The sequence below is a fragment of the Muntiacus reevesi genome, chromosome 13, assembly GCF_963930625.1.
Source record: "Muntiacus reevesi chromosome 13, mMunRee1.1, whole genome shotgun sequence".
In the NCBI taxonomy this organism is placed as follows: domain Eukaryota; kingdom Metazoa; phylum Chordata; class Mammalia; order Artiodactyla; family Cervidae; genus Muntiacus; species Muntiacus reevesi.
Window position 1 is genome coordinate 65,793,309 of NC_089261.1, and position 23,445 is coordinate 65,816,753.

Genomic DNA, 23,445 nt, shown 5'->3' on the forward strand with positions numbered 1-23,445 from the left:
TTCTGCTTCTGTTAGGTCCCTATCATTTATTTCCTTTATTGAGCCCATCTTTGCATGAAATGTTCCCTTGGTATCTCTGATTTTCTTGAAGAGATCTATAGTCTTTCCCATTCTATCGTTTTCCTCTATTTCTTTGCACTGATCACTGAGGAAGGCTTTATCTCTCCTTGCTATTCTTTGGAACTCTGCATTCAAATGGGTATATCTTTCCTTTTCTTCTTTGCTTTCACTTCTCTTCTTTTCTCAGCTATTTCTAAGTCCTCCTCAGAAAGCCATTTTGCTTTTCTGCATTTCTTTTTCTTGGGGATGGTCTTGATCCCTGTCTTCTGTACAATGTCAACAACCTCCATCCATAGCTCATCAGGCATTCTGTCTATCAGATCTAGTCCCTTAAATCTATTTCTCACTTCCACTGTATAATCATAAGGGATTTGATTTAGGTCATACGTGAGTGGTCTAGTGGTTTTCCCTACTTTCTTCAATTTAAGTCTGAATTTGGCAATAAGGAGTTCATGATCTGAGCCATAGTCAGCTCCCGGTCTTGTTTTTGCTGATTGTATAGAGGTTTTCCATCTTTGGCTTCAAAGAATATAATCAGTCTGATTTTGGTATTGACCATTTTGTGATGTCCATGTGTAGAGTCTTCTCTTGTGTTGTTGTGGAAGCTGAAGTTGAACAGTTCTATGAAGACCTACAAAACCTTCTAGAACTAACACCCAAAAAAGATGTCCTTTTCATTATAGGGGACTAGAATGCAAAAGTAGGAAGTCAAGAAACACCTGGAATAATAGGCAAATTTGGCCTTGGAGCACAGAATGAAGTAGGGCAATGGCTAATAGAGTTCTGCCAAGAGAACGCACTGGTCATAGCAAACAGCTTCTTCCAACAACACAAGAGAAGACTCTACACTTGTCAGCCTTTCAGTTCAGTTCAGTTCATTTCAGTCGCTCAGTTGTGTCCAACTCTTTGCAACCCCATGAACCGCAGCACACTAGGCCTCCCAGTCCATCACCAACTCCCAGAGTCCACCCAAACCCATGTCCATCAAGTCAGTGATGCCATCCAACCATCTTATCCTCTGTCGTCCCCTTTTCCTCCTGCCCTCAATCTTTCCCCAAGTATCAGGGTCTTTTCAAATGAGTTAGCTCTTCGCATCAGGTGGCCCAAGTATTGGAGTTTCAACTTCAACATCAGTCCTTCCAGTGAACACCCAGGACTGATCTCCCCCAGGATGGACTGGTTGGATCTTCTTGCAGTCCAAGGGACTCTCAAGAGTCTTCTCTAACAACAGTTCAAAGGCATCAATTTTTCGGTGCTCAGCTTTCTTCACAGTCCAACTCTCACATCCATACATGACCACTGGAAAAACCATAACCTTTACCAGACGGACCTTTGTTGACAAAGTAATGTCTCTGTTTTTTAATATGCTGTCTAGATTGGTCATAACTTCCCTTCCAAGGAGTAAGCATCTTTTAATTTCATGGCTGCAGTCACCATCTGCAGTAATTTTGGAGCCCAGAGAAATAAAGTCAGCCACTGTTTCCACTGTTTCTCCATCTATTTGCCATGTCAGCCTTTAGGCAGTCATAAATTGTTTGGTACAATTTTTAACCATCGTGTCGTACGGTACATAATATAAGAACTGAAAGGAAAAGAAAATGGGGGCTGTCTCCAAAGAGAGAATGTGAACTGAGCTACAACTTGGAGGGACCCCATCATTCAATGTATTTGTTGTCACTCCCAGCATCATCTTCTGTTTCTTCAGCCAGTCACTGAAGAATAGAGAGCCCTTTGACAACAATAGAAATCTCTTTTCCAAAAAGATTATCATCCAATCCATTTTCTACATTTGTTCCCAAGATTATGCAAGTTTGTCACAGGCTTGTTTTGAAGGCCGTGTGCAGTACTGTCCCCGTTCCGCCCCCCGCTTGTCTGTCAGTGGACAACGTGAACTTTAACTCTGGAATACCAGTTCTGCAGCTTGTTATCTGTTTGACTTTTGGCAAATTACATGACTTTCTTAAGCCTTGATAGCCTTGTATTGCAAATTTGGATTTTAAAAAAATCTGACTTACAGAATTTGGATAAGCATTACAAGAGATATTATTTCTGGATTTTATATGTGCCTGGTTATGAAATGGACATTCAAGAAGTGTTCTTTTCCAGTGCCTGTCCAAAACAGTCAGTTAGATCAGTTATGATTCCGTCTTCATGACCTCATACTGGCTCCTGGTGCTCATTCCTTCTTTGTCCAGACTTTATACAGGGATGATGCTCTTCATAATCTATCCTGAAATCCTAAAGATATTTGAAATTCACTTAGTCTCTTATTGGAAGAATTTGTATTTTCCTTTGTGTGTTCATTAGATCACAATAGTCACCTCATCAGTTTTGTTTATAAAAGTTATGTAATTATTAACCCTCAGGTTGGAGCCTCCGTTTTGCATATGGCGCAGTATTTTTTCAGACTTGGAGAATAAAAAGCTATCAACTGTAATTCCACCATATTACACACAAATCTTCAGTTGTCCTTGATTTTTTTGTTCCACTACTAATTTAATGACTATATCATGGCAATATACACGGGAAGTTCTCTTGTCTTGCTGTATCTCTAACTTCCTCCTCTTTGTTTTCGTAGTTGTATTTGTGGTAAGGCTTACCCAAATATGACAGCTTTAACATTACTAGAAGGAACACTCTTCTGTGACCTCTTGAAAATACCCTTCTAATTTGGAGATAACCCATTTATTCTAGTTTAACACTCTAGCAAAACCATGACCTGTTGTTTCAGATTTAAAAACTAACACTAAATTAGTTATTGAAAGTTTTATATCTGAAATATTTTATATCTATTATATTAAAACAACTTGAAACAGAAGTTTTCTATTTCAGAAGGAAAGGTTTCCTCTGTCAAACATTTCTCATCCAGTGATTCAGTGTTCCATGTGTAATAGACTTCTTGGAAGAACTGGATTCTGATAGTGGGAAGACTGTTGGCAATAATTGGAATAAACAAGAAGGAACACTTATGCCCCCTAGAGGACTGGGGGAATGGATATGGTCTAGTTGCAGCTACTCTTTTTTTTTTTTTTTTTTTTTGATCAAAATCCAAAGGCTAAAAGGTTATCAAGTGAAAAAACTTTTGTACTTTAATGAGATTTCATCCAAGTGTGATGCCCATGACCATAAACAGAGAGATATTTATTTTTTTCTTTGGTGGAATTCAGTAAAATTAAACAGATGCTCAGGAAAGCAAACTTTTAACATACATGTAGATTCTCTGTATTTATTCCTAATAGTTCTAAGGATACAGTTTCTTATCTCCTTTTCTTTGTTTTACTCACCAGCTTCTTAGGCCTAATTTTATTCCTCTCTGCCTGTAAGTTTTTCCTTTCCATCTTCTCTCCTGACTTACACCTTCCAGTCCATCTGGGAACCTTTTGTGACCCCAGAACAGTAAAAGAGACCCCTGGTCACTGATATTCTAAACTACCTCATCTCTTCTTTCAGTTTAAGGACATATTTCTTGAGTTAAATTTTTTCGTTTAACTTCTCCAAAGCCAGGGTCTAAAATATCTTTGCTTGGTATTCTGTTTAAATGGGGGACACATTGTCAGTAATTCTTATTTCACTTGGGAGAATCTAGTGCAGCTAATCGGGAGTGATGAGGGGAAGTGGAAGGAAAAAGAGGTTTTGGTTCAACATTTGCATTTTTTCTTTTAGACATGCGCTAGTTCTCACTACAACATAATAGAATGGCTGTTATCCCTTATTTTCTGTTTTTATGCTACATAATTATCATCCACTTGGTATTATGTGACTGAGTCATTCTAAGTAACAACCAGTGTTCATAGTATTAGGTAATGATGATATTCTTGTTAATCATCTGAGTTCCCTCTTTTACCTTTGATCTCTATGGCCATAACTTCCATTCAGACATGAAAGTATATAAATTTTTTTTTGCAAGTTCTTATGTTATAGTCTCTGGTCTTTGAGCTAGATTGCAAATATCAGAATTAAATTAACCAACAGATTCCCTTGCAAGAATGCCAGTATTTACTTCCTGAGTAACTGTATCTCTTTGTTTTAAAGAGATCAGATCTGAATCTCAATCATTTATAAACTTACAAAAATCAAAAATCCTATATGTCAACCCACTCCAGTATTCTTGCCTAGAGAATCCAATACTCCTCTACAGTCCATGGGGTCGCAAAGAGCTGATCATGACTGAAGCAATTTATAGCACAGAGCTAAGCCTGAACCTCCACTGTGGGAAGGCCCGCCTCCCTCTCCCCATTTCTCTCTGCTCGCATCTTCATGTCTCTGTGGGGAAAGGAGGTATTCCTGCCAGTTGGGTATAATATCGACCGAAGAGGGTGGGAGAGAGGGACAGTGTGCTTGACACTTTGCTTTATCCTCCAGAATCTGCACGACCCAGGAGGCAAATGTCATAGCTGCCTTTTTATAGATGAGGAAACTTAGGTTCAAAATGGTGAAGGAATGCACTTTGCTCTGAAATTTTGATTCTAGGTGACTGGACAAACTGTGGTGTCATAAAAGAAATTAGGAAATTCAGAAGTGCTAGTTTGGGGGGTCTTTTTTAATCTCTTTTTGTTTTTTTAAATGGTTTGACATTGGTTGAGTTTGAGATAAAATTAGCCATAGCTAAAGATATGGATTTAAGAATCTTACACATGGCAGGGAAAGTTGATGCCGTAGCATAAATGAGATTTTAGAAGTGTGTAGAGTCGAACTGTCCAATATAGTAGCCATAAGCCACTAGTGAATACTGAGTTCTTAAAAGGGGACTAGTCTGAATTGAGTTGTACCATGAGTGTAAAACATACACTGGATTTCAAAGACTTAGTCTCCCCCCAAAGAATGTAAACTAGTTCATTAATAATTTTTATATTGATTACTTATTGAAATGGTAACTTCTGGATATAGTAAGTCCTCTACACATGAACCTTCAAGTTGCAAACTTTCAAAGATGCGAACGTGTGTTCACAACATGTCTGGTGCACATTGTTACATGCGTGCATCCTCTACAAGTTGTGCTTCTGTGTACTTTATGGAGTACAATAGTACAATATCTTTATTTCAAGCCCAGGATGTCAGAAGTAGGCATAAAAGCAATGGTGATGTAGTTGGTATTGCTAAGAAGCACCAGCTCTTTACTGTACTACTATACTTTTCAAGGTACTGTACTGTAAGATTAGAAATGTTTTCTTTATTATGTATTATTTGTGTGAAAAATACTATAAACCTATTATAATACATCCAATTTTATTTCAGTGCAGTATGGCTGATTGTATTAGTTGGGTACCTCGGCTAACTTTCTTGGATATATGAATGCACTCTTGGAATGGAACTTGTTCATCTCTAGGGGACTTACTGTATATTGGGTTAAACATAATTACAATGAATTTTCCGTTTCTTTTTTCTTTTTGATGTGGCTACTAGCAAACTTGAAGTTACACATGAAGCTTATGTAATATTCCTATCAGAATAGCACTAACAGAGAAAGGGAAAATAAGGTGTCTAAAACAGAACCTTTGAGAATGTAATGTTTTTCAGAGTTTAAGTTTTTAAGTTAACATGTAATATATGCAAATAGATTTTTCCAATAAGCCTACAGAGGAGAGTATAAAATGAAAAGAATTTTCCTGCCATCATTAATACCACTTTGTATCATGTAGACACTATGTGGTTTCTTAATTTCTCTTCCAGGAATGTATGTACATGTAAACACATATTTAATACAGATGGGGTACTGCTCTGTACCTTGCTTTTTTCAGTGTCTGAAGGTTTTCGTTAAAGCACAGAGATCTGTGCTCCAGCGACATTTTCCCAGCCTGGTGCCGGGAGCACTGTGGTTCTTGCCTCCCAAACTCTGTCACCTTCCAGACCTTTCCCGCTGCTCCCTCCTCTCGGATGCTCCTCCTCCTCCCTTGTCTGTGTGGCCTGTGTCATTGGGGTATTATTCCATGTGGCTTCTGAGACGGCCTACTGAATCCTCCCAAATCTACCAAAGTGAACCCTTGACACTAGGCACTTTCAAAAGGGCACAGCAGACAGTGCAACTGACATGTTGTTGAGGGTAGGTGCTGCTTCTAACTCATTTTTTTATCTGCCACATGGCGCACACTGGGTGCTCGGTCAGAGTTTGTGGAATTAATAAATAAATGGGCAAATGAATAAAGCCCGTCTTTATAAGTACTCTAGGAAGCAAAGGATTAAAGTGAAAATTTAACACATGCATCTTACAACAAACAGGCACTGATACACACACTATACTCAGAAAAGTAAGGTCTTAAATGCGTATGGTATATGTTTTATAGAAATCTAATGCTTTTATCCCATTTTAAAATACTGCAAAGACTGGAACCATTTAATCATCGTGAGTTACTCTGTAATAATGCTAGACTTTTGAAGTTAATATATTGAATGAATATTTGTAGGTACTTGTTAGGCATCGGGAAGTATGCGAGGCTCTGAGCAGACAGTGCTGGGTGAAACAGACATGATCCCACCTGTGTGGACCTCTGGTTCAATGGCAGACGCCTGGCCATTTTGATATTAATTATGATATTTAATAAAGAAAGTGACTGCTTCCTTTTAAAGACTGTGTAATATGTACTGTGCTCTAAATGCTTTACTTACTTTATTTTACTTTATACATATTCCAGAAGTAGCAGTGGAAGTGATTAAGGTCACTTTTTGACATTTATAATATTTAAGAATCTAAAACCTAAGGACAAAAATTAATTGCTCTAGCAAAGTGGACACAAAGCAAGTGACAAGCATGACACGGTCTTCCCACTCCTAACCCAGGGCTCTCTTGCTCCACCAGACTGCCTCCTTACAGAGGAATTGTGACTCTGGTTAAGGGGATTCTAGAACATTTTTGGTGGTGAGTCCTTAAAAAAATGATTTCATATAAATATCAGTAACAAATAATGGATGTGAAAAAGACAATTTTCCAAGATAGATAGTTGCTGTGGCACATGAGTAGCTATGCCCCTGTTTGAACAGCCAAGTCAGCGTTTGCTGACACCCACATCTGTCTCCATGTTCTGCAGTCCTTTCACGCTCATTCCTGCATTTGTTTCTAACAGACAAAAATCGGATCAGGAAAGCTGATGGGGCCCAAAGGAGTGTCTGTGGACCGCAACGGGCACATCATCGTGGTGGATAACAAGGCGTGCTGCGTGTTTATCTTCCAGCCAAATGGGAAAATAGTCACCAGGTTTGGTAGCCGAGGAAATGGGGACAGGCAGTTTGCAGGTACACTCGATGGTAATATGTAAACCCCCTTTTTTATGCTTCTTGTGCCCACACTTGCATGATGTTGGAGCATGTTGAAGACGCCTCATCCCCAGTGTGTTTGCCGGTTTTGGGAAAGACTCTGGGGATGGAATCTAAGCGAAAGCATGGTCAGATGCTTCTCAGTGGCTTTCCCCGCAGTAAGTGCTACTGCAGCCCCTGCGTGGCTTTTACTCGTGGCAGCTCGGAAGTCTAATCTTCGAATATTAACATTGAATAAAATAGTTTTTAAATGAAAATGTTTGAGGAACCATGGAGAGCCTCCTGTTTCCACCTCACTGTTGCTTCATTTAAAAGTTTCTGAATGAGAATATTTTTCACCTATCTAAGTCATTATACAGGAGCAGAAGTTTAGAATATTTGCTCAGCACAGGAAAGGCGATTTCTTTTACTTTTCTCTTTGGTGTGCCCCTTTGCAGCCACAGGCTTACTTCCTTTTTTTTTCATCTGCAAGAAGAGGCTGGAAACAGTTGATTACTTTCTTTTGAGAAGGATGCTTTTTGCGTTGCACATTAATTTGCATAATCTTTGTTTATGCTTTGTCTCCAGTTCTGCCAAATTCTGAATGTCGCCCAAAATTACAAAGTGTGGGTTTCTGCCCTACTTGAAAAAAAATTATTACATGTTGGATATTTTTCCCTCGGTGCTCCCAAGAGTTACCATGTCTGTCTTCCGTGGGAGATGAGGGCCCTGTGTGACTGTCAGGGAAGCTGGCTGAGGTGACTTTCAGGAGTTGGTGTGGAGAATGAAGTCTGATGCTTACTGCTCATTCCACTCCATGAAGGCTGCTGGAACTCTCAGCTTGATTTGGGAGAAGGCAGAGTAGACAGCCACAAGTGTAGAATGCTATCGAATCTGTGTTATCTGGAGCCAGAGGTTTGGCTCAATGACCTTTTAAGAACCAAGTCTATAGTTCTTTGTTTTTTCTTAAATAACTAAGTTAATATATGAAGTTTGGTAACTACTGTGTTGTAATCATTTTTGTTGTTATGATGTTATCACATGTTTTTTCTTATTTTTATTTCAGGTCCCCATTTTGCAGCTGTAAATAGCAATAATGAGATTATTGTTACAGATTTCCATAATCATTCTGTCAAGGTACCATAAGCACATCAATTGTTGTTAACTTTTAACTGCTTTAATACAGGAATCAGTCTGGGAGAAAACACGAGACTCGCGTATACACACAGGTCCTAGGTGATGTAGCCTAAAACATGCAGGTTTTAATTTGGACACACAGACTTTGGAGAGTCAGAAAAGTAAACAAAATATTGTGGCAATAAGTTTCTTAATTTGAAACTGGTGTAAATGGAAATAACTTGAAAATTAAATTTGAAAAAGCAATTGCTTGAACTTAGGCAGAACTTTCTGAAGCTTAATGTTTTGTGGCTATTTGATAAATTAAAACAGATGACTTTTTTCAGTTTTCGGCACCTAGGACCTTACAAACAAAAGTAGATATTAGAACTCTGCTGCTGCAACAGATTTGGGGAGGGAAATAGCCCTGGCATCCGCTCACACAATGCCCTTCATACATCCTTCCACACATTTGGTGTTCCCCACCCCTTCCCCAAATACTATAGTACATCTTTCTTACTAGGTAGAGCAGGGAGAAAGATTTGACCTCTATTATGAGCAAATCAGGAGAAAATAGAGTGGTTCAAAACCAGTGTCTCACTTACTGGAACGAGAAAACGCTTGCTAACATTCTAGACCAAGCTTCTGCGAGCGCAGGGTGCGCTCCGCTGGAGGGGACGTCAGGTGGCCTGGGAAGTGCTCTGGCAGACGCTTTTCTTTTAAGAGTGAGTCATCTGTTTTTAGGGCTACCTTCTGTTTTCATCGAGTGATACAGGTTTGCACTGATCCTAGAAGTGATCTTAAGTTCTCCTTGTAAGTAAGCTCACTTAAATGTTTTAAAGTCAGGCATTTCAGATGTGAGGGAGGGTAAGAAGATAGCATAGGGGAGGCCAGTGAGTAAAGTTTGCGCTTGGAGACAAGTGTTGAACAATCAAATTTAAACAGCAGCCTGCCAGTGTGGATGACTGGAAGAGCTAAATAGGGATAGAATTCTAACACTCAGAAGTACGCTTTTCACTGCTGCTTTTCCCCAGCTCTTCCTGGAAGAAGGTGTCTTTAAGCTGGGTAAATAAATGGAAAGGCCTCGAGCTTTGGAGATGGGTGCCAAGTCCCCGTGCAGAGAGGGGAGCACAGTGGGCCGTGGTGCTGGGGCAGGAGGAGGGGAAAGGATGCCCACCGTGGCTGCTTCCTTGAAAGGCCGCTTCCCACTGGGGTCTCTCCAGAGCTGCTGCCTCAGGCAGGGCTCCGTCCGCCCCTCCACACACTCACACCCGCCCAGGCTTGGTAAGAGAAGAGGACAGGGGGGAGGTCTTTCGAGGATGGGGAGGCACACAGCCGAGCGGCAGCGGAGCCTCGGCCTGTGGCCGCTCTCCCTGGGCTGTCGCGGTCCTGTGGGTGAGCAAAGCTAGAAGGGACCAGTGGGCCGTCCTGACACTCCCTCCCCTCCACTCTCTGCAGAGCGGTCCTTCGTTTAACCCTTACGAATTCAACAAGGAAACCCGTACAGGTCTCAGTGGTGCCAGGGCTGGCGAGGCCTGGCCCGGCTGCCACCACCCCCAGCAGACGGTGACGGTGACCAGGCTGCCCTTGCCCCCTGATCTCAGCTGGGGCTCAGAGCCCTTCCTCCCCCTGCTCAAGGCAACCGCGGAGCCCGTGGCCTCGGGGGGTGGGAGGGTTCCTATACACCAGTCCTGACTGACTCTGTAGGAGGAAAGAAAGCATGTGGAAGTAGCCAAAATGCAAGGCAGAGAGCAACAGATGCCTTTTTCAAGAATGGGGACATATAGGGACTCCCCTGGTGGTCAGTGGCACCCACTCCAGTGCTCTTGCCTGGAAAATCCCATGGACGGAGGAGCCTGGTGGGCTGCAGTCCCTGGGGCCGCTAAGAGTTGGACATGACTGAGCGACTTCACTTTCACATTTCACTTTCATGCATTGGAGAAGGAAATGGCAGCCCACTCCAGTGTTCTTGTCTGGAGAATCCCAGGGACGGGGGAGCCTGGTGGGCTGCCGTCTATGGGGTCGCACAGAGTCGGACACGACTGAAGCGACTTAGCAGCAGTGCAGGGGGCATGACTTCAATCCCTGTTTGGGATTGAACGGCCAAAAAAGATGCATGACCAAAAAAACAAAAAGAATAGATACACATAAAGTTCTCTAAATATCCAGAAAAAAAGAGAAGATTTCCATAATTAAGACTATCAGGGAAGACTTCCAAGTGGAGGTGGTATTGAGGTGAACAGAATTTTGAAATCAGAAAAGAACTATCAAAGTTATAAAAACTTACAGTAAAAATTCATCAAAAAAGAAAACTATAAAAATGATTTCAGCTCATAGTTCTGCCTCTTAGTATGCTTTCATCTGAATAAGTTATAAATAATTAATGACATTTTAGGTGGGAAAAATAGAAAATATGAGAAATTTAAAGTCATTAAGATTGTGAAAACATTTCAGGTTTTCAGTACTGTTGAGGTAGTTTTTTAAACTCAACTTTTCTCTCATTTAGAGGTAAAAAACCCAATCATTTTGATTTTCCTCTCCTCTTTGACAATTTTTGCTATGTAGCTTTTATGGAATAGTTGGGCTTTTTTTCTTTATATAACATGGGCAATTAACAAGAATTCTTCATTCTTCATTCAACAAGAATTCTTCAAGAATTCTTCATTCAACAGAGTCACTTCTCTGTTGGTAAACATAAAAACCTGAACTATAGGTCAGGGGTAACAAGTTCTTTAGCTACCTTTACTATATACATTTTCCTTATTGCAAAACAAGATTAAATTAGCCTTCTTCATAATTTCAGAATGGAGCAGAATTGTGTAAGCTGTTTGATTTATGTCAAGGAAAACATACTGACTCAGAGAGATAAGCAAACAAAATGATTATTTGTATAGCTTTTTTTTTTTTCATTTTTATTTTGTATTGGAGTATAGGACCCAATGGTAAAGAATCCCCCTGCCTAGCCAAAGACACAGGTTTGACCCCTGAGTCAGGGAGATCCCCTGAAAAAGGAAATCCCACTCCAATAATCTTGCCTGGGAAACCCCACAGACAGAGGAGCCCAATGGGCTGTAGTCCGTGGGGTCACAAAGAGTCGGACGTGACTTAGCGGCTAAACCACAACATTGTGATTTACAACATTGTGGGTGTCAGGTGTATAGCAAAGTTATCCGGTTATACATATGCATACATCTTTTGTTTTTCAGATTCTTTTCCCATTCAGTTTATTACAGAATATTGAGTAGCGTTCCCTGTGCTATACATTAGATCCTTGTTGATTATCTGTTTTATATATAGTAATGTACATGTTAATCCCAAAAATATGTGAAGAAGATAAAAAGAATCAGAAAAGATTTTAAAGACATGACATCTTAGTAAAAGTTGATTCCTGTCTCTGTCCCTTCAAAGAACCAAAGAGGTAGCTTATTTACTTTGGCAAGCATGTAATTCATTCAGAAAGCGGTCACGACTTTTTTATTTTACCTTAAAGAAAGTTTAGGCTTTAGAGTTGGAAGCGTCTCACTTCCCCATCATAAGAAACTAAAAGAAATAGCATCATCTTACTCTTTCATGATCACAGAGACGGCAGTAAGAGAGGCTCTAAAGGTTCTGAAAGCACCTTTGGATTAGATCTGTGCTCAGGCTTAGTGACCTGTCTCAGGTCCTCATTTTAGAAACCTCACTCTCGGTGCTCGGGCCTGGTGCACTGGGAAGACCCAGAGGGATTGGGTGGAGAGGTAGGTGGGAGGGGGGATCGGGATGGGGAATACATGTAAATCCATGGCTGATTCATGTCAATATATGACAAAAACTACTACAATATTATACAGTAATTAGCCTCCAACTAATAAAAATAAATGTAAAAAAAATAATAAATGATGTGTGATAGTCAACCTAAAAAAAATAAAATAAAAAAAAAAAAGAAACCTCACTCTCATGGGTGCCTTGCAGGTAACACTTTTTGATTTGTCAGTGAGTTTTTCCACATGTGTTGCATGATAATGAAGGCATAAGAGAATATCCTGAATGTGTTTCAAAACCATTAAGTATCACCAGAATCTTCAAGATAAAATTATGCTTACTAGTCTTATCATTAAAACATATATTAAAATGTTGATTCCCTCAATGTTAGTAATCTGAGTAATCTACAATTGGTACATATCCTGTAACACTCTATTAATAAGAATATTTAATTAACCACAATAGTCCAGTGCTTGGCCGTATCTGCTATTACAGAATTTGAGAATCCTGCAGTTTTGTTTAGCCCCCTCTTCCATCATCTTCCTTCTCTCATGGGCTGTATTCATTATGACTATCTATTCTAACTAAAATATTCCTAGAAAATCTATTTTAAAAAGCCATTTTCTTATTCCTCAGTGGCTGCCATCACACATACACACATACTCATTGGATTTTCCTTGCTGTAAATGTGTGGTCCAGCCACATTTCTTGTTATGTTGACTTAGTAAAAGGGTAGTAAATTCTGAATATCTGGCCTAACAAAAAACTCTTACTTTCTGATTCAGCTTTGAGCAGTTGTCCATCCTTTTAGAAATATAATGCCTATTCTTGAAGTTAGATATTTATTTAAATGCAAAAAGAATAATGTGTTTGGAAATTACATCTCTACTTACTCATACTACTTTATATTTGTATATTTTTGATAGTTTTATAACAAAAGTATTTTTCACATAGTAATACAACTGGATATAAGCTAGAAAAAGAAGTGGTTTGACAAATAGTAAATCAGATTTAGATAGTAAATTGGGGACCCACAAGTGATATGTGGGGTCTAGTTTGTAAACCCCCCCCTTTTTGAAGAATGTCTTAAAAAACCTGCTCAGATATTTGTTAAAAACCAGAATGTTTGCTTAACTATTTTAGTTTAAAATAATTTAAAAATATTTCGTACAGGTGTTTAATCAGGAAGGTGAATTCATGTTGAAGTTTGGCTCAAATGGAGAAGGAAACGGGCAGTTTAATGCTCCCACGGGCGTAGCGGTGGATTCAAACGGAAACATCATCGTGGCCGACTGGGGGAACAGCAGGATCCAGGTAGATGGGTTTACTTGTTGAGAGTGATCGCTGTTTGTTGAAAGTGAAGTCCCCCAGACTGGAATGTTTTCCTTTTGTTCATTGGTTAGGTAATTAGGCTGTAAATAGTCTAACCAGAAGTACCAAACTAAGGAAGGTAGAATAGAAACCAGTCAGCCCAGGGTGCTCTGGGCAAATCAAGGAGCATTCCCACGTCTCTCTGAGAACAGCAGTGTTCAGCAGTTGAATCTGATGATGGAAGTCCTCTTCTCAGGAAGGGGGTCAAGACTTTAAATGCAATGTAACCCTGCGTACTTTAATTTCTCTGGGATATTTATCTTGCTTAGTTATCCTAGTGGACATCTACATTTGAAAAAGGCGTTCTGTGTCTGATGGGAAGCCAGAAGCAGGCAGGGGGCTGCAGTCAAAAGGCAGTGCTGCATAGGACCACAGATGCTCAGCTGTTGGTACTGTGGCCCTCATCACACCTGCCTTTTGAAACACCCTGTAAGCCAAACAGAATGGCTAGAAGAAACCAGCCTGGGCCTGGGAAGGAAAAGAGTTCTTTTTATTTCATCATAGCAGAAGCTTACTGACCAAAAAAAGACCACCTTCTGTCCAAATGTACATGTTGAACCATTGACTTGGTATAACTTACTCTTTTCTGAAAATGAAAAAATAATCTCCATTTTCTGGTTGCATGTTGACTCAGGACATTCTTCTGTGGTCTAGTTGCCAATTTTTCCCTCTTGTGATTGGGAATAAAGGGAGATAGTGAGGCTGGAAGGGGGAGAAGTGAAAGCTCAGAGTGAGACAGAAGGGCCCCATCCAGAGCCGCTCGGCTCACATGGGACCTCTGTGAGCCTGCAGCGAGGTCCTCTGGCCAGGGAGCGTGCCTTATCAGTGCCCGTGGGGCACAGAGGGTGAGGGGGGAGCAGGCTGGGTGAGTGGAGGGAGGGGCTGTGGGTGAGTGGAGCCTGAACAAGCCGGGGGGTTACACCCGTGCTTCCACGTGAAAAACGTCAGCATCAGAGGCTTCCTGACTCCGGCTTCTAACTTCTCCTGTCACACTCTGACTTTATGTTTACAGGTTTTTGATGGAAGTGGGTCGTTTTTGTCCTACATTAACACGTCTGCTGATCCACTCTATGGCCCCCAGGGCCTGGCCCTAACGTCAGACGGCCACGTGGTGGTTGCAGACTCTGGAAACCACTGTTTCAAGGTCTACCGGTACTTACAGTAATAGTGGGTGACTGGACATCCCCTTACAAAGATCTTACACCATAAACTGGAATGGATTTCCTGACGCAGGACCAGATGATACTAGACTTTTCTTGCCAGAAGGAATCATCGGTGAACTTTCCAAGGTTATTTCTGAATGTAACATTTTCCTTAAAAACTGCATATCTGATTTCCATAATCCATGTTTAGAGTTTAAAAAAAAAAAAAGAAATCTCTTCTACTGAATCTATAAAAACTGCAAAGTTTTACACCTGTGAACTATGGCATATAGGACAGGGATTTATGTAGTTTAACTAATTTTGCAAATCAAACAAGCATTAAAAAAAACAACTAGAATATTTGAAGGCATTTGTTAATCCTGTGAGTGATAGCTTTTGTGCAGAGCTTCCAAAAACAAGATGAAAACAAAATCTGTTATAGTTATATACTTTATTTAACCTCGGTCACAAGACCCAGGGGATCTTCTAACCTCACTTTTACAGTAGATATTACTCTTGTGACATTTTTTGTTTATCAGTATCTGCATATAACATTACTTTGGGTAAAAAATGAAAGCTGTCTTACAAAATCCTCCCAGCTGGGATTAGCAAGCCTCTTGAGTTTAGCACTTAAAAAATCAATGCAAATCTCCCACCCTTTCTGAGTTTGATCAAAGATCTTCTTCATGTGTTCTTTTCACCTCTATCCTGCTTACCTTGTATCTAAAAACAAAGTTCATTTTCACGGAAACCTGAAATTTCTGCTTCTTTGAAAGGCATTTTACCATAGTAATGCTACCTTTTGGTAAAGCAACGGGCCCCGGTAACTCCAGGTTAATGCCCTGGAGTGTAATCAAGGAAAAGTCAGTCATGTTTTCTGTGCCATGTTGTCACACGTGTCTCTCTTCCACTTCATGAACACGAAAGCTTTACCTCTTGCAGAATGTCAGCACATGTAGGACACCAGTATCCTAGGACAGACAGCCATAAGCAGCCCTTTGGAGGACGGATGGTGTCAGCCAAAGGCATGTGGTTGATCAGTGGTTCCCCTTAGAGAGCGAGTGTTACCAAAGTTGTGTTACGCGAAAGCATTACAGGTAAGGGCATGCCATGGTTATTTATCATTGTCTAATGACTAGTAGAGGCATTAAAGGACTATGTATACATGATTAGGGTAAGGTAGAATGTATCATATATATATATTTAGCTGAACCTTTGGTGTTTTGAAATAGGCAGCACTCTGAAAGACAGAAGCAGCTTCAGCACATTCCTCAACTGCACCGCTTAAAGCCGTCCTCATAGAGCACGCCCTAAAGCAGATTTCATTTTTGCCATTTTCCAGGAATGCTGGTATGGGCTGACTTCTAGTCAGAAAATGGCCTTCTGTGCTTTCAAAAACAAAACGAAAAACAGGTCGAAAGAAACAAAGTTGAACTTGAGTTACATTTAAGTATAAACGCATTTTGAGAAATGGTAAGAATAATTTAGTCAAATCTCATTCTGTAAAATAAGATGTGGTGTGTTTCCACTGTTTGGTTTTCTACTCAGTTCTACCAAATAAGATGTCGTGTTTGGCATTTTCGATAATGACTTGGGGACCTTTTTCACTGAAAGCACCTTAAAACTGTACTATAAAAAAATTTCCCACATGTACATGTGAATGTGATGTTTCTTTTTTCCTAATGTCAATGGTAAGATGAGTCTTTGAATTTAAACACTGATGTTTAATGAGCACTTCTTGGGTGCCAGAGGCTATTCAAGGCACTGGGGATAAAGTAATGGACAAACAAACAAAGCCCCCTGCCCCTTTGGAGCTCACACTCTAGGGCGGGAATGACATTTTACCATTAACTAGCCTTCTGCACAAAAGATAAGCTAGACTCGATAATTCCTGGAATGTTTAAAAGGAAAGTTTTTTAACTGGTTAAATTAATTTCAGTTTATTTTCACCAGTCAAAGTAGCTTCCTCTGTAGACTCTGTCATAGGCCATGGATCTTAAGGCTAGTTTACTTAAAGGGGTTTTTTGCACATTCAAATTATACTTGTGAATTTAGAAATCAACCAGCCATCATAACGTATTAGACTGGTATCTTAATAGAAGGAACACAAAGCTGATTTTTTTACATGTCAATATTGGAACGAAACTGGAATAAAAGAAGAGATACTTTGATTCAGACCTGTTCCACCACCTGTTACCAAAACACATGCTGTGGGCGCTCCAGGAAACACATATATATTTCCCCAAAATATATATAATCGTATATGTTAAAGTATAAAAACATTTCAAATTTGGATACATATGTGCATTTACTGTATTTCTTGGTAAGCATATTTTAGGGGAAAAAGTGCTGCTGATAAGATGAATAGACAAGATTTAAATGGAGTTTTGTCACATTCTAAGTGGTTTCTAGTAAACTGAGAAGGATATTAAAATAAGTGACTTTTTGTTTCTGTTCTACCACTATTGTTTGATTTCTCTTTGTCAAGTGTACAGAACCTGTCATACCTTCATGATAAGTAGCACTGAAAAACAACCCATTCAAATTTCCCCTGGGCACTTAAGGCAAAATGTTGCCAGTTAGAATGTAATGGTCGGTGACAATGCATTCCCTCCCCAGTTACGGATGTTAGTAACTGTATCTCCAATACAGACCTCCCCTGCTGGACATGGGGAGGTGGGTGGAGTCACTTGACCGCCTAGAAACACATGAATAAAAAGCCTTTATGACACTTAGCCATTTTTTTTTAAAAAATGGTTCTTAGTATCTTGATCAAACTTTAGTCTCCAGTAACTAAAGTCCCCAGGTTACCTTCTTTTAATTTACTCTTTGACCAGATTTGAGGCAAATAAATACTAACAGGTCCATGCAACTAGAATACACTTGCTTCTACTACTAAATATACAGGGTATGTACTAAGGGAGTTAACTGGAATAGCAGTATGCTAGCAAGTGTCTATGGATCCTTAACACTAAAGGGTTCACATAAATGCTTTGGTAATACCTAAGTTAATTGGAGGAAATAGCAAATAAACATCAGGTAATCTGCAGATTACTTCAGATGGAAAAAATCTTTATGTACATTTGAACTGTATGGTATCCTCCTTATTCACCAGCTTCTGAAAAAAGGAGAAATATTTTTAGTTTAGTAATTTAAAAGTAAGACATTTCCAGGTAAGATAAAATTGAAGGTATTTGCTGCAAACATTGTTTAATTTTGCTTAAAATTGAAAGTCGTGATATTGTTGCATTCTGTAAATGTTACAGGGTTTTAAACTTACAATTATTTTAATATTTTTGATAACTAGGAATCTAGCATTGCCATAAAGGAAACTAAGTGCCCATTAAAGATTTGTTTGGTATAAATAAATACTTTTTTGTTTTGTTTTAAATGACAGTAAGCTACAAATCATGATGTTAATCTTAAACTTTCTGAAGATGAATTGTGTGGCAGTGATTGTATAGTCTGTCTGTGGAGAATGTATGGAAGCTATTAATATTCTAAGATAGATGAATAAATTGGCTATGTTGTTCCAGTGAATGTACAGCACTTCCAATAACTTTTGAAAGCAACACAGCCTTAAAATGTTTTTGCTTTATGACATGGGAATGTTCGGTCATCAACAGAGTATATTCTTAGAATTCTTTATATCATTTTCAGTTCTGTAGCCTTTCAGTCCTATGTATGAGTATGAGGGATTTTTGTTTCCTTTTTGTTTTCTTTTAAAATTTTGTACATTCCATCTTTATAGGTCTGTTTCATATATTTTGTGTATAGAACACTAAATCTTGCGCTCTTTGACATTGGTACTGATATATTCTCATCACTGTTCTTTTATGAATCAAAATGCTGACTGCCTATTTAAAGAAGAGAATAAACGCTGTGCATCAAAGTGTTTGTATGTTCGTAGCTACATACGTACCACAGTATTTTGGATGCTTTAGTCTACAATAAATCTTTAAATTAATTCTGTCTTGAAACATAGGAGAAACAAGATTCGTGTGTATATCTTTACCATGCACAAAATCTCAAATCATTATAATAAAGCTTGTTTTCTCCATTTCCAGGCTGAACGTTCATTTGTTTAACCCACCGTTCTCTCTCTTAGTGAAGGAAAGTGAAGATCCGTTCTAGAACACGTGGAAGAGACCAGTACCTTAATCAAACGGTTCACACTAGTGAGACAAGGCTTAGTTAGTGGGAATGTTTTCTCAAGTCCCTTTCTGACAGTTTGTTGGCATCTAGAGAGGCAGCAGGTTTCTGTGTGTTGGCTTTGTGCCCTGCACCTTCACTGAACCAAGTTGTTAGTGCTGGTACTTTTGTTGTGGCATCTTGAAGATTTTCTGTGTTCTGGCATCATGTCATCTGCAAACAGTGATGATTTTAATTACTTCTTTCCAGTTTGGATTCCTTTTATTCCTTTTTCTGGTCTGACTACTGTGGCTACCCAATACTATGTTGGATAAAAGTGATCAGAGCAGTCATCCTTTTTTTTTTTTTTTCCTGATCTTTGAGGAAATGCTTTCAGCTTTTCACTATTGAGTATATTAAGTATAATATTAGCTGTGGACTTACCACATATGGTCTTTAATACGTTGAGGTATAGCCCCTCTATACCCATTTTGTTGAGAGTTTTTATTATAAATTGATGTTGATTTTTGTCAAAAGCTGTCTGCACGTGTAGAGATCATTATATAATTTCTGTTCTTGATTTGTGGATGTTGAACCATCCTTGCATGCTTGGGATAAATCCCACTTGATCATGGTGTATGGTTCTCTCAATGTACGGTTAAATTCAGCTTGCTAATACTTTGTTGAGGATTTTTGCATCTGTGTTCCTCAATGATGCATACACGCTAAGTTGGTTCAGTCATGTCTGACTCATTGCAACCTCATGGACTGTAGCCCACCAGGCTCCTCTGTCCATGGAATTCTCCAGGCAAGAATACTGGAGTGGGTAGTGTGATTGGCCTGTAATTTTCTTGTTTTGTGAAATCTTTGTCTGGTTTTGGTATCAGGATGCTGCTGGCCTTGTAGCATGAGTTCAGAAAGCTTTTCTTCCTCTGCAATTTTTTTGGAATAATTTCAGAACATTCTCTAAAGGTTTGATAGAATTCACCTGCAAAGCCGTCTGGTCCTGGACTTTTGGTTGTTGGGAGGTTTGGGGGTTTTTTGGATTTTGTTTTCTAACTGATTCATTTTGGTAATGGTAATTGGTCTGTGAGTGAGCTTGGTCCTGGGGTCTGCATGCAGGACTCACGGGTCCCAGAGCTGGTGTTACATAACTGGTAGGTGGGGCCAGTTCTTGCCACAACTGACTATGGGGTCTGGGGTGTTCCAGAGTTTGTGTTGCCTGCTGGTAGGCAAGGCCCAGGTCTGGTGCTGACATGTTGATTGGGTCCTGTCATGGCAGGCTGCAGGACTGCCATTGTCCCAGGGTTGATGTTGCCCCTGTGGTGGGTGAGGCTGGTCTGAAGTCTGGAGCAGGCTTAGTGATGGGTGGATCCAGAGCCCAGCAGACTGTGGGACTGGTATCTGCCTGCTGGTGGGCAGAGCTTGGTCCTAGGATTCTCTGGCTGCAGGGCCCTGGGGGTTCCAGGCCTAATGTCCGTGTCCTGGTATGTGATGCTGGGTCTTCAGCCTCTGGTGGTCAAGGCCATGTCCAGGGACGGCTGTGGGCTCAGGGACTCTTAAGGCTGCTTCTCTGCAGTTGGATGGGGCTGTGTCCCTTCCCAGTTAGTTGCTTCACCTTCCATGTCCCAGTACGGGTGCCTCCAGGCTGGTCGGCACTTGCGTAACGGGTCTTGAGGCTAATAGGCTGAAGAAGGACTCCAGAATGGTGCTTGCCAGCTTCAGTGTCTTTGTGGTAGAACGAGTTTTCCAAAGGGCTGCCACCAGTGTCTGTGAGTCCAGAGTGAGCTCCAGCGGCCTCCTGCTGGAGCAAGAGGCTCTCCAAGATTAGCAGGTGGGTCTAACCTTCTTCTGTGGGTCCTGAAGCATGTGAGATTTTGTGTGTACCCTTTAAGAGTGGAATCTCTATTTCCCTCAGTCCTTTGGGTCTCCCAAAAGCCCTACTGGCCTTCAAGGCCAAATAATGAGGGGTTGTCTCCCCAGTGCAGGACCCCTGGGCTGGGAAACTCAAGCTAGGGCTTGGACCTTTGAGAGAACCTCTCTGCTTTGAGACGACCTCTGCAACCATCATTCTCTTGTGTGGAGGCCACCCAGCCAGGGGTAGGAGTCTTGACTGTATGGCAACTCTGCACCTCTTACCTGTCTCACAGTTCCTTCTTAGTCCCTTCTTTACCTCTGTAGCTGTAGAGGGTCTTTTCTGGTGGGTTTCGGTCTTTTCAGCAATAGTGGTTGGTGCTACAGAGCTGTGATCTTGGTGCGCCCTTGAGAGGAGGTAAGCCCGAGGTCTTTCTGCCCCATCTTGGAAACCCTCCCATCTGACCTGCGGTGCCCCACAAGGCCTGAGGATAGGTAAGCCCTCAGTCTTGAGTAGTGTGTGAACTTGATGCTTATTCATTTGTTCTGTTATAAAGGACTCTTGTCTTTCTTCTTGATTGTAAACAAGTCATTGGTTTAAACATATGCATACAGCATTTTTCCTGATTTATTTATTGGCTTTTTGATTTTTCATTAAGTCCATGATTTATATTTTGTGTGATGAGATGAACACTAAAAGTTATTACGATTAGAGTAGCCTTTGTTAAAAATAGAGGAACACTACAAAAACTTCTTTGTTTTACTTCTTGGAGGGTTAAATTTCCATAACAGGTGAAAAGTCTGAAAGAGGTGACCTGAATTAGTCTGGGAAGGAGAGACGAAACACCAAAAATGGAAAAAAAAAAACACACAACAACAAAAATGAGAAAAAGGACCAAACGCTACACTGCTAACTAGTAATGTGAATATTAGTATTACTGACACCTAATTCTGTTTTTCACTTACTCTTTCCATTTAACCAAGTAGCAGTTGCTGTCGTGGCCTCTTTGGAGGTTTTATGGAGTCAGATTGAGGGTGAGGCACTTGCCCAGGCTTTCGTATATCTCAGATTGCTTTTTAGGCACTTGGTTCATGTAAAGCCAAAGACAGCACTTTCCAGAGCAGACAAAAGGTTCAGTTAGAGGTGCAGTTTGTTACTGCCTAGGATAAGAGACAGGAGGGCAAATGACAGTCCGTCCTCAGCCAGCTTCCTGCCTCTCTTTTGTGCCATGGTCTTTGAACAAACGCCTGCGCACTAGACTTTGGGCTATGTGTAAGGGCTGTTAGGACAAATAAGAAGACCTGTAGTCTCTAAGAGCTGACAGTGTGGTTGTTGAACTAGACCAGGTAATTACAACACTATGAACTGCTTTTATATACCTTCATTAGCAAATATTTACTGAGTCTAGGGTCCCATTCTAGCTACTAGGGTATAGCGGTAAACCAAAAAAAAAAGGTCCCAGTTCCCATGGAGCTTTATGCTACTGGAATGAGACTTAAATGAATATGTACAGGGCTGGCTACATAATTTACTATGCCTGGTACAAAATGAAAATGCAGACCCCTCATTCAGAAGAATGAAAAGACTTTTCCCTTCTTTTTGTGGGTCTCTTTCAGCCTGTGGTTGTGTTTATTTGCTACATAATATCACAGTCCCTGGGGCAGAGGGATATTCACCAGGGGAGTGAGGACACTCACACACCCCTGAGGCTCCCACCACGACTCAGACTTGCCCCACGTGCCCAGTCATCACCCCCCTGAGAACGGAGGATGATGGGCTGTTGAGAGGGGCCAAGGATGCTAGCAGCTGTTAACTTACCCAGGGGGAAGGTAGAGAGGTGTTGGGGGGACCGCCAACCCAGGCTTGCTAAAAGAGGGCAAGAGACCAAGCTCTGCAGGGGAGAACTGATAGTTCAGTATCGTGAGGCTAGACAGTGCTCGAGAAGAAATGATGAGAGATGAGGCATGGTTACCAGAGAGAGTTACTGTCCCTGTTTTCAAGGAGTTTATGTCCCAGATGGAACGATTCAAAGAGTGTTAATACCTATATACAGAAAAAATTAAGGTAGGTGCCATAAAAGAAGTGTCAATAACAATGATAGAAAGTCCAAGTTTTCACATGTTGGGTGGGGACAAGCTGTCTCCCCTGTGTTCACCTGAGACGTCCACAAACTTCCATTCTCTTGGGCAAAAAAAAAAAAAAGATTGTAAAGATTTTTAAATGCCAGAGAAATGTACATACCTTTAGTGGAAATATATACACCTTTCCTCTCCTGTCTCATCTTCACTGCTTCCTCACTCCCAAATGAATCATAAAGTCACATGAAATTTTTGGTTTTCCAGTGCTGAAAATAGTTATGTTTACACTATCCTGTAGCGTATTAAGTGTGAAGTAGAATTATGTCTTAAAAAACAATATACATACCATAATTTTAAAATATCACTGAAAAAATACTTTAATAAATTTTTTAGAAAAAATGCTAGCCATCAACTGAGCCATCAAGGAGTTGTAATCTTGTTGCTAGTGGAAGATCTTAGCTCCAGGGTGGTGGCTGCTGACTGATCAGGGTGGTAGTCGCTGAAGGTTGGGGTGGCGGTGGCAGTTTCTTGAAATAAGACAGCGAAGTCTGCTGCGTTGATTGACTCTGTCATGAATGATTTCTCTGTGGCATGTGGTGCATTTTACTCACAGAAAACTCCTTTCAAAATCAGAGCCAGTCCTCTCAAACTCTGCCACGGCTGGATCAACAAAGTTTATGTAATGTTCTAAATCCTCTGTCTGCACAGCATCTTCACCAGGACT

General features: G+C 40.5%; 1 protein-coding gene across 9 annotated transcripts in view; it reads left to right on the forward strand.

Moving 5' to 3' along the window:
• The window catches only part of TRIM2 (tripartite motif containing 2), a 174,847-nt gene extending 156,124 nt beyond the window's left edge, over positions 1-18,723 (forward strand). For all 9 annotated transcript variants that reach the window (XM_065903715.1, XM_065903709.1, XM_065903708.1 and 6 more), the window contains 4 exons: positions 7,119-7,287; positions 8,354-8,424; positions 13,318-13,458; positions 14,528-18,723. In XM_065903715.1, the coding sequence (XP_065759787.1) occupies positions 7,119-7,287; positions 8,354-8,424; positions 13,318-13,458; positions 14,528-14,680 (534 nt within the window). In that variant the 3' untranslated portion in view covers positions 14,681-18,723. The remainder of the gene's footprint in view (positions 1-7,118; positions 7,288-8,353; positions 8,425-13,317; positions 13,459-14,527) is intronic.
• The last annotated feature ends 4,722 nt before the right edge of the window (positions 18,724-23,445 follow it).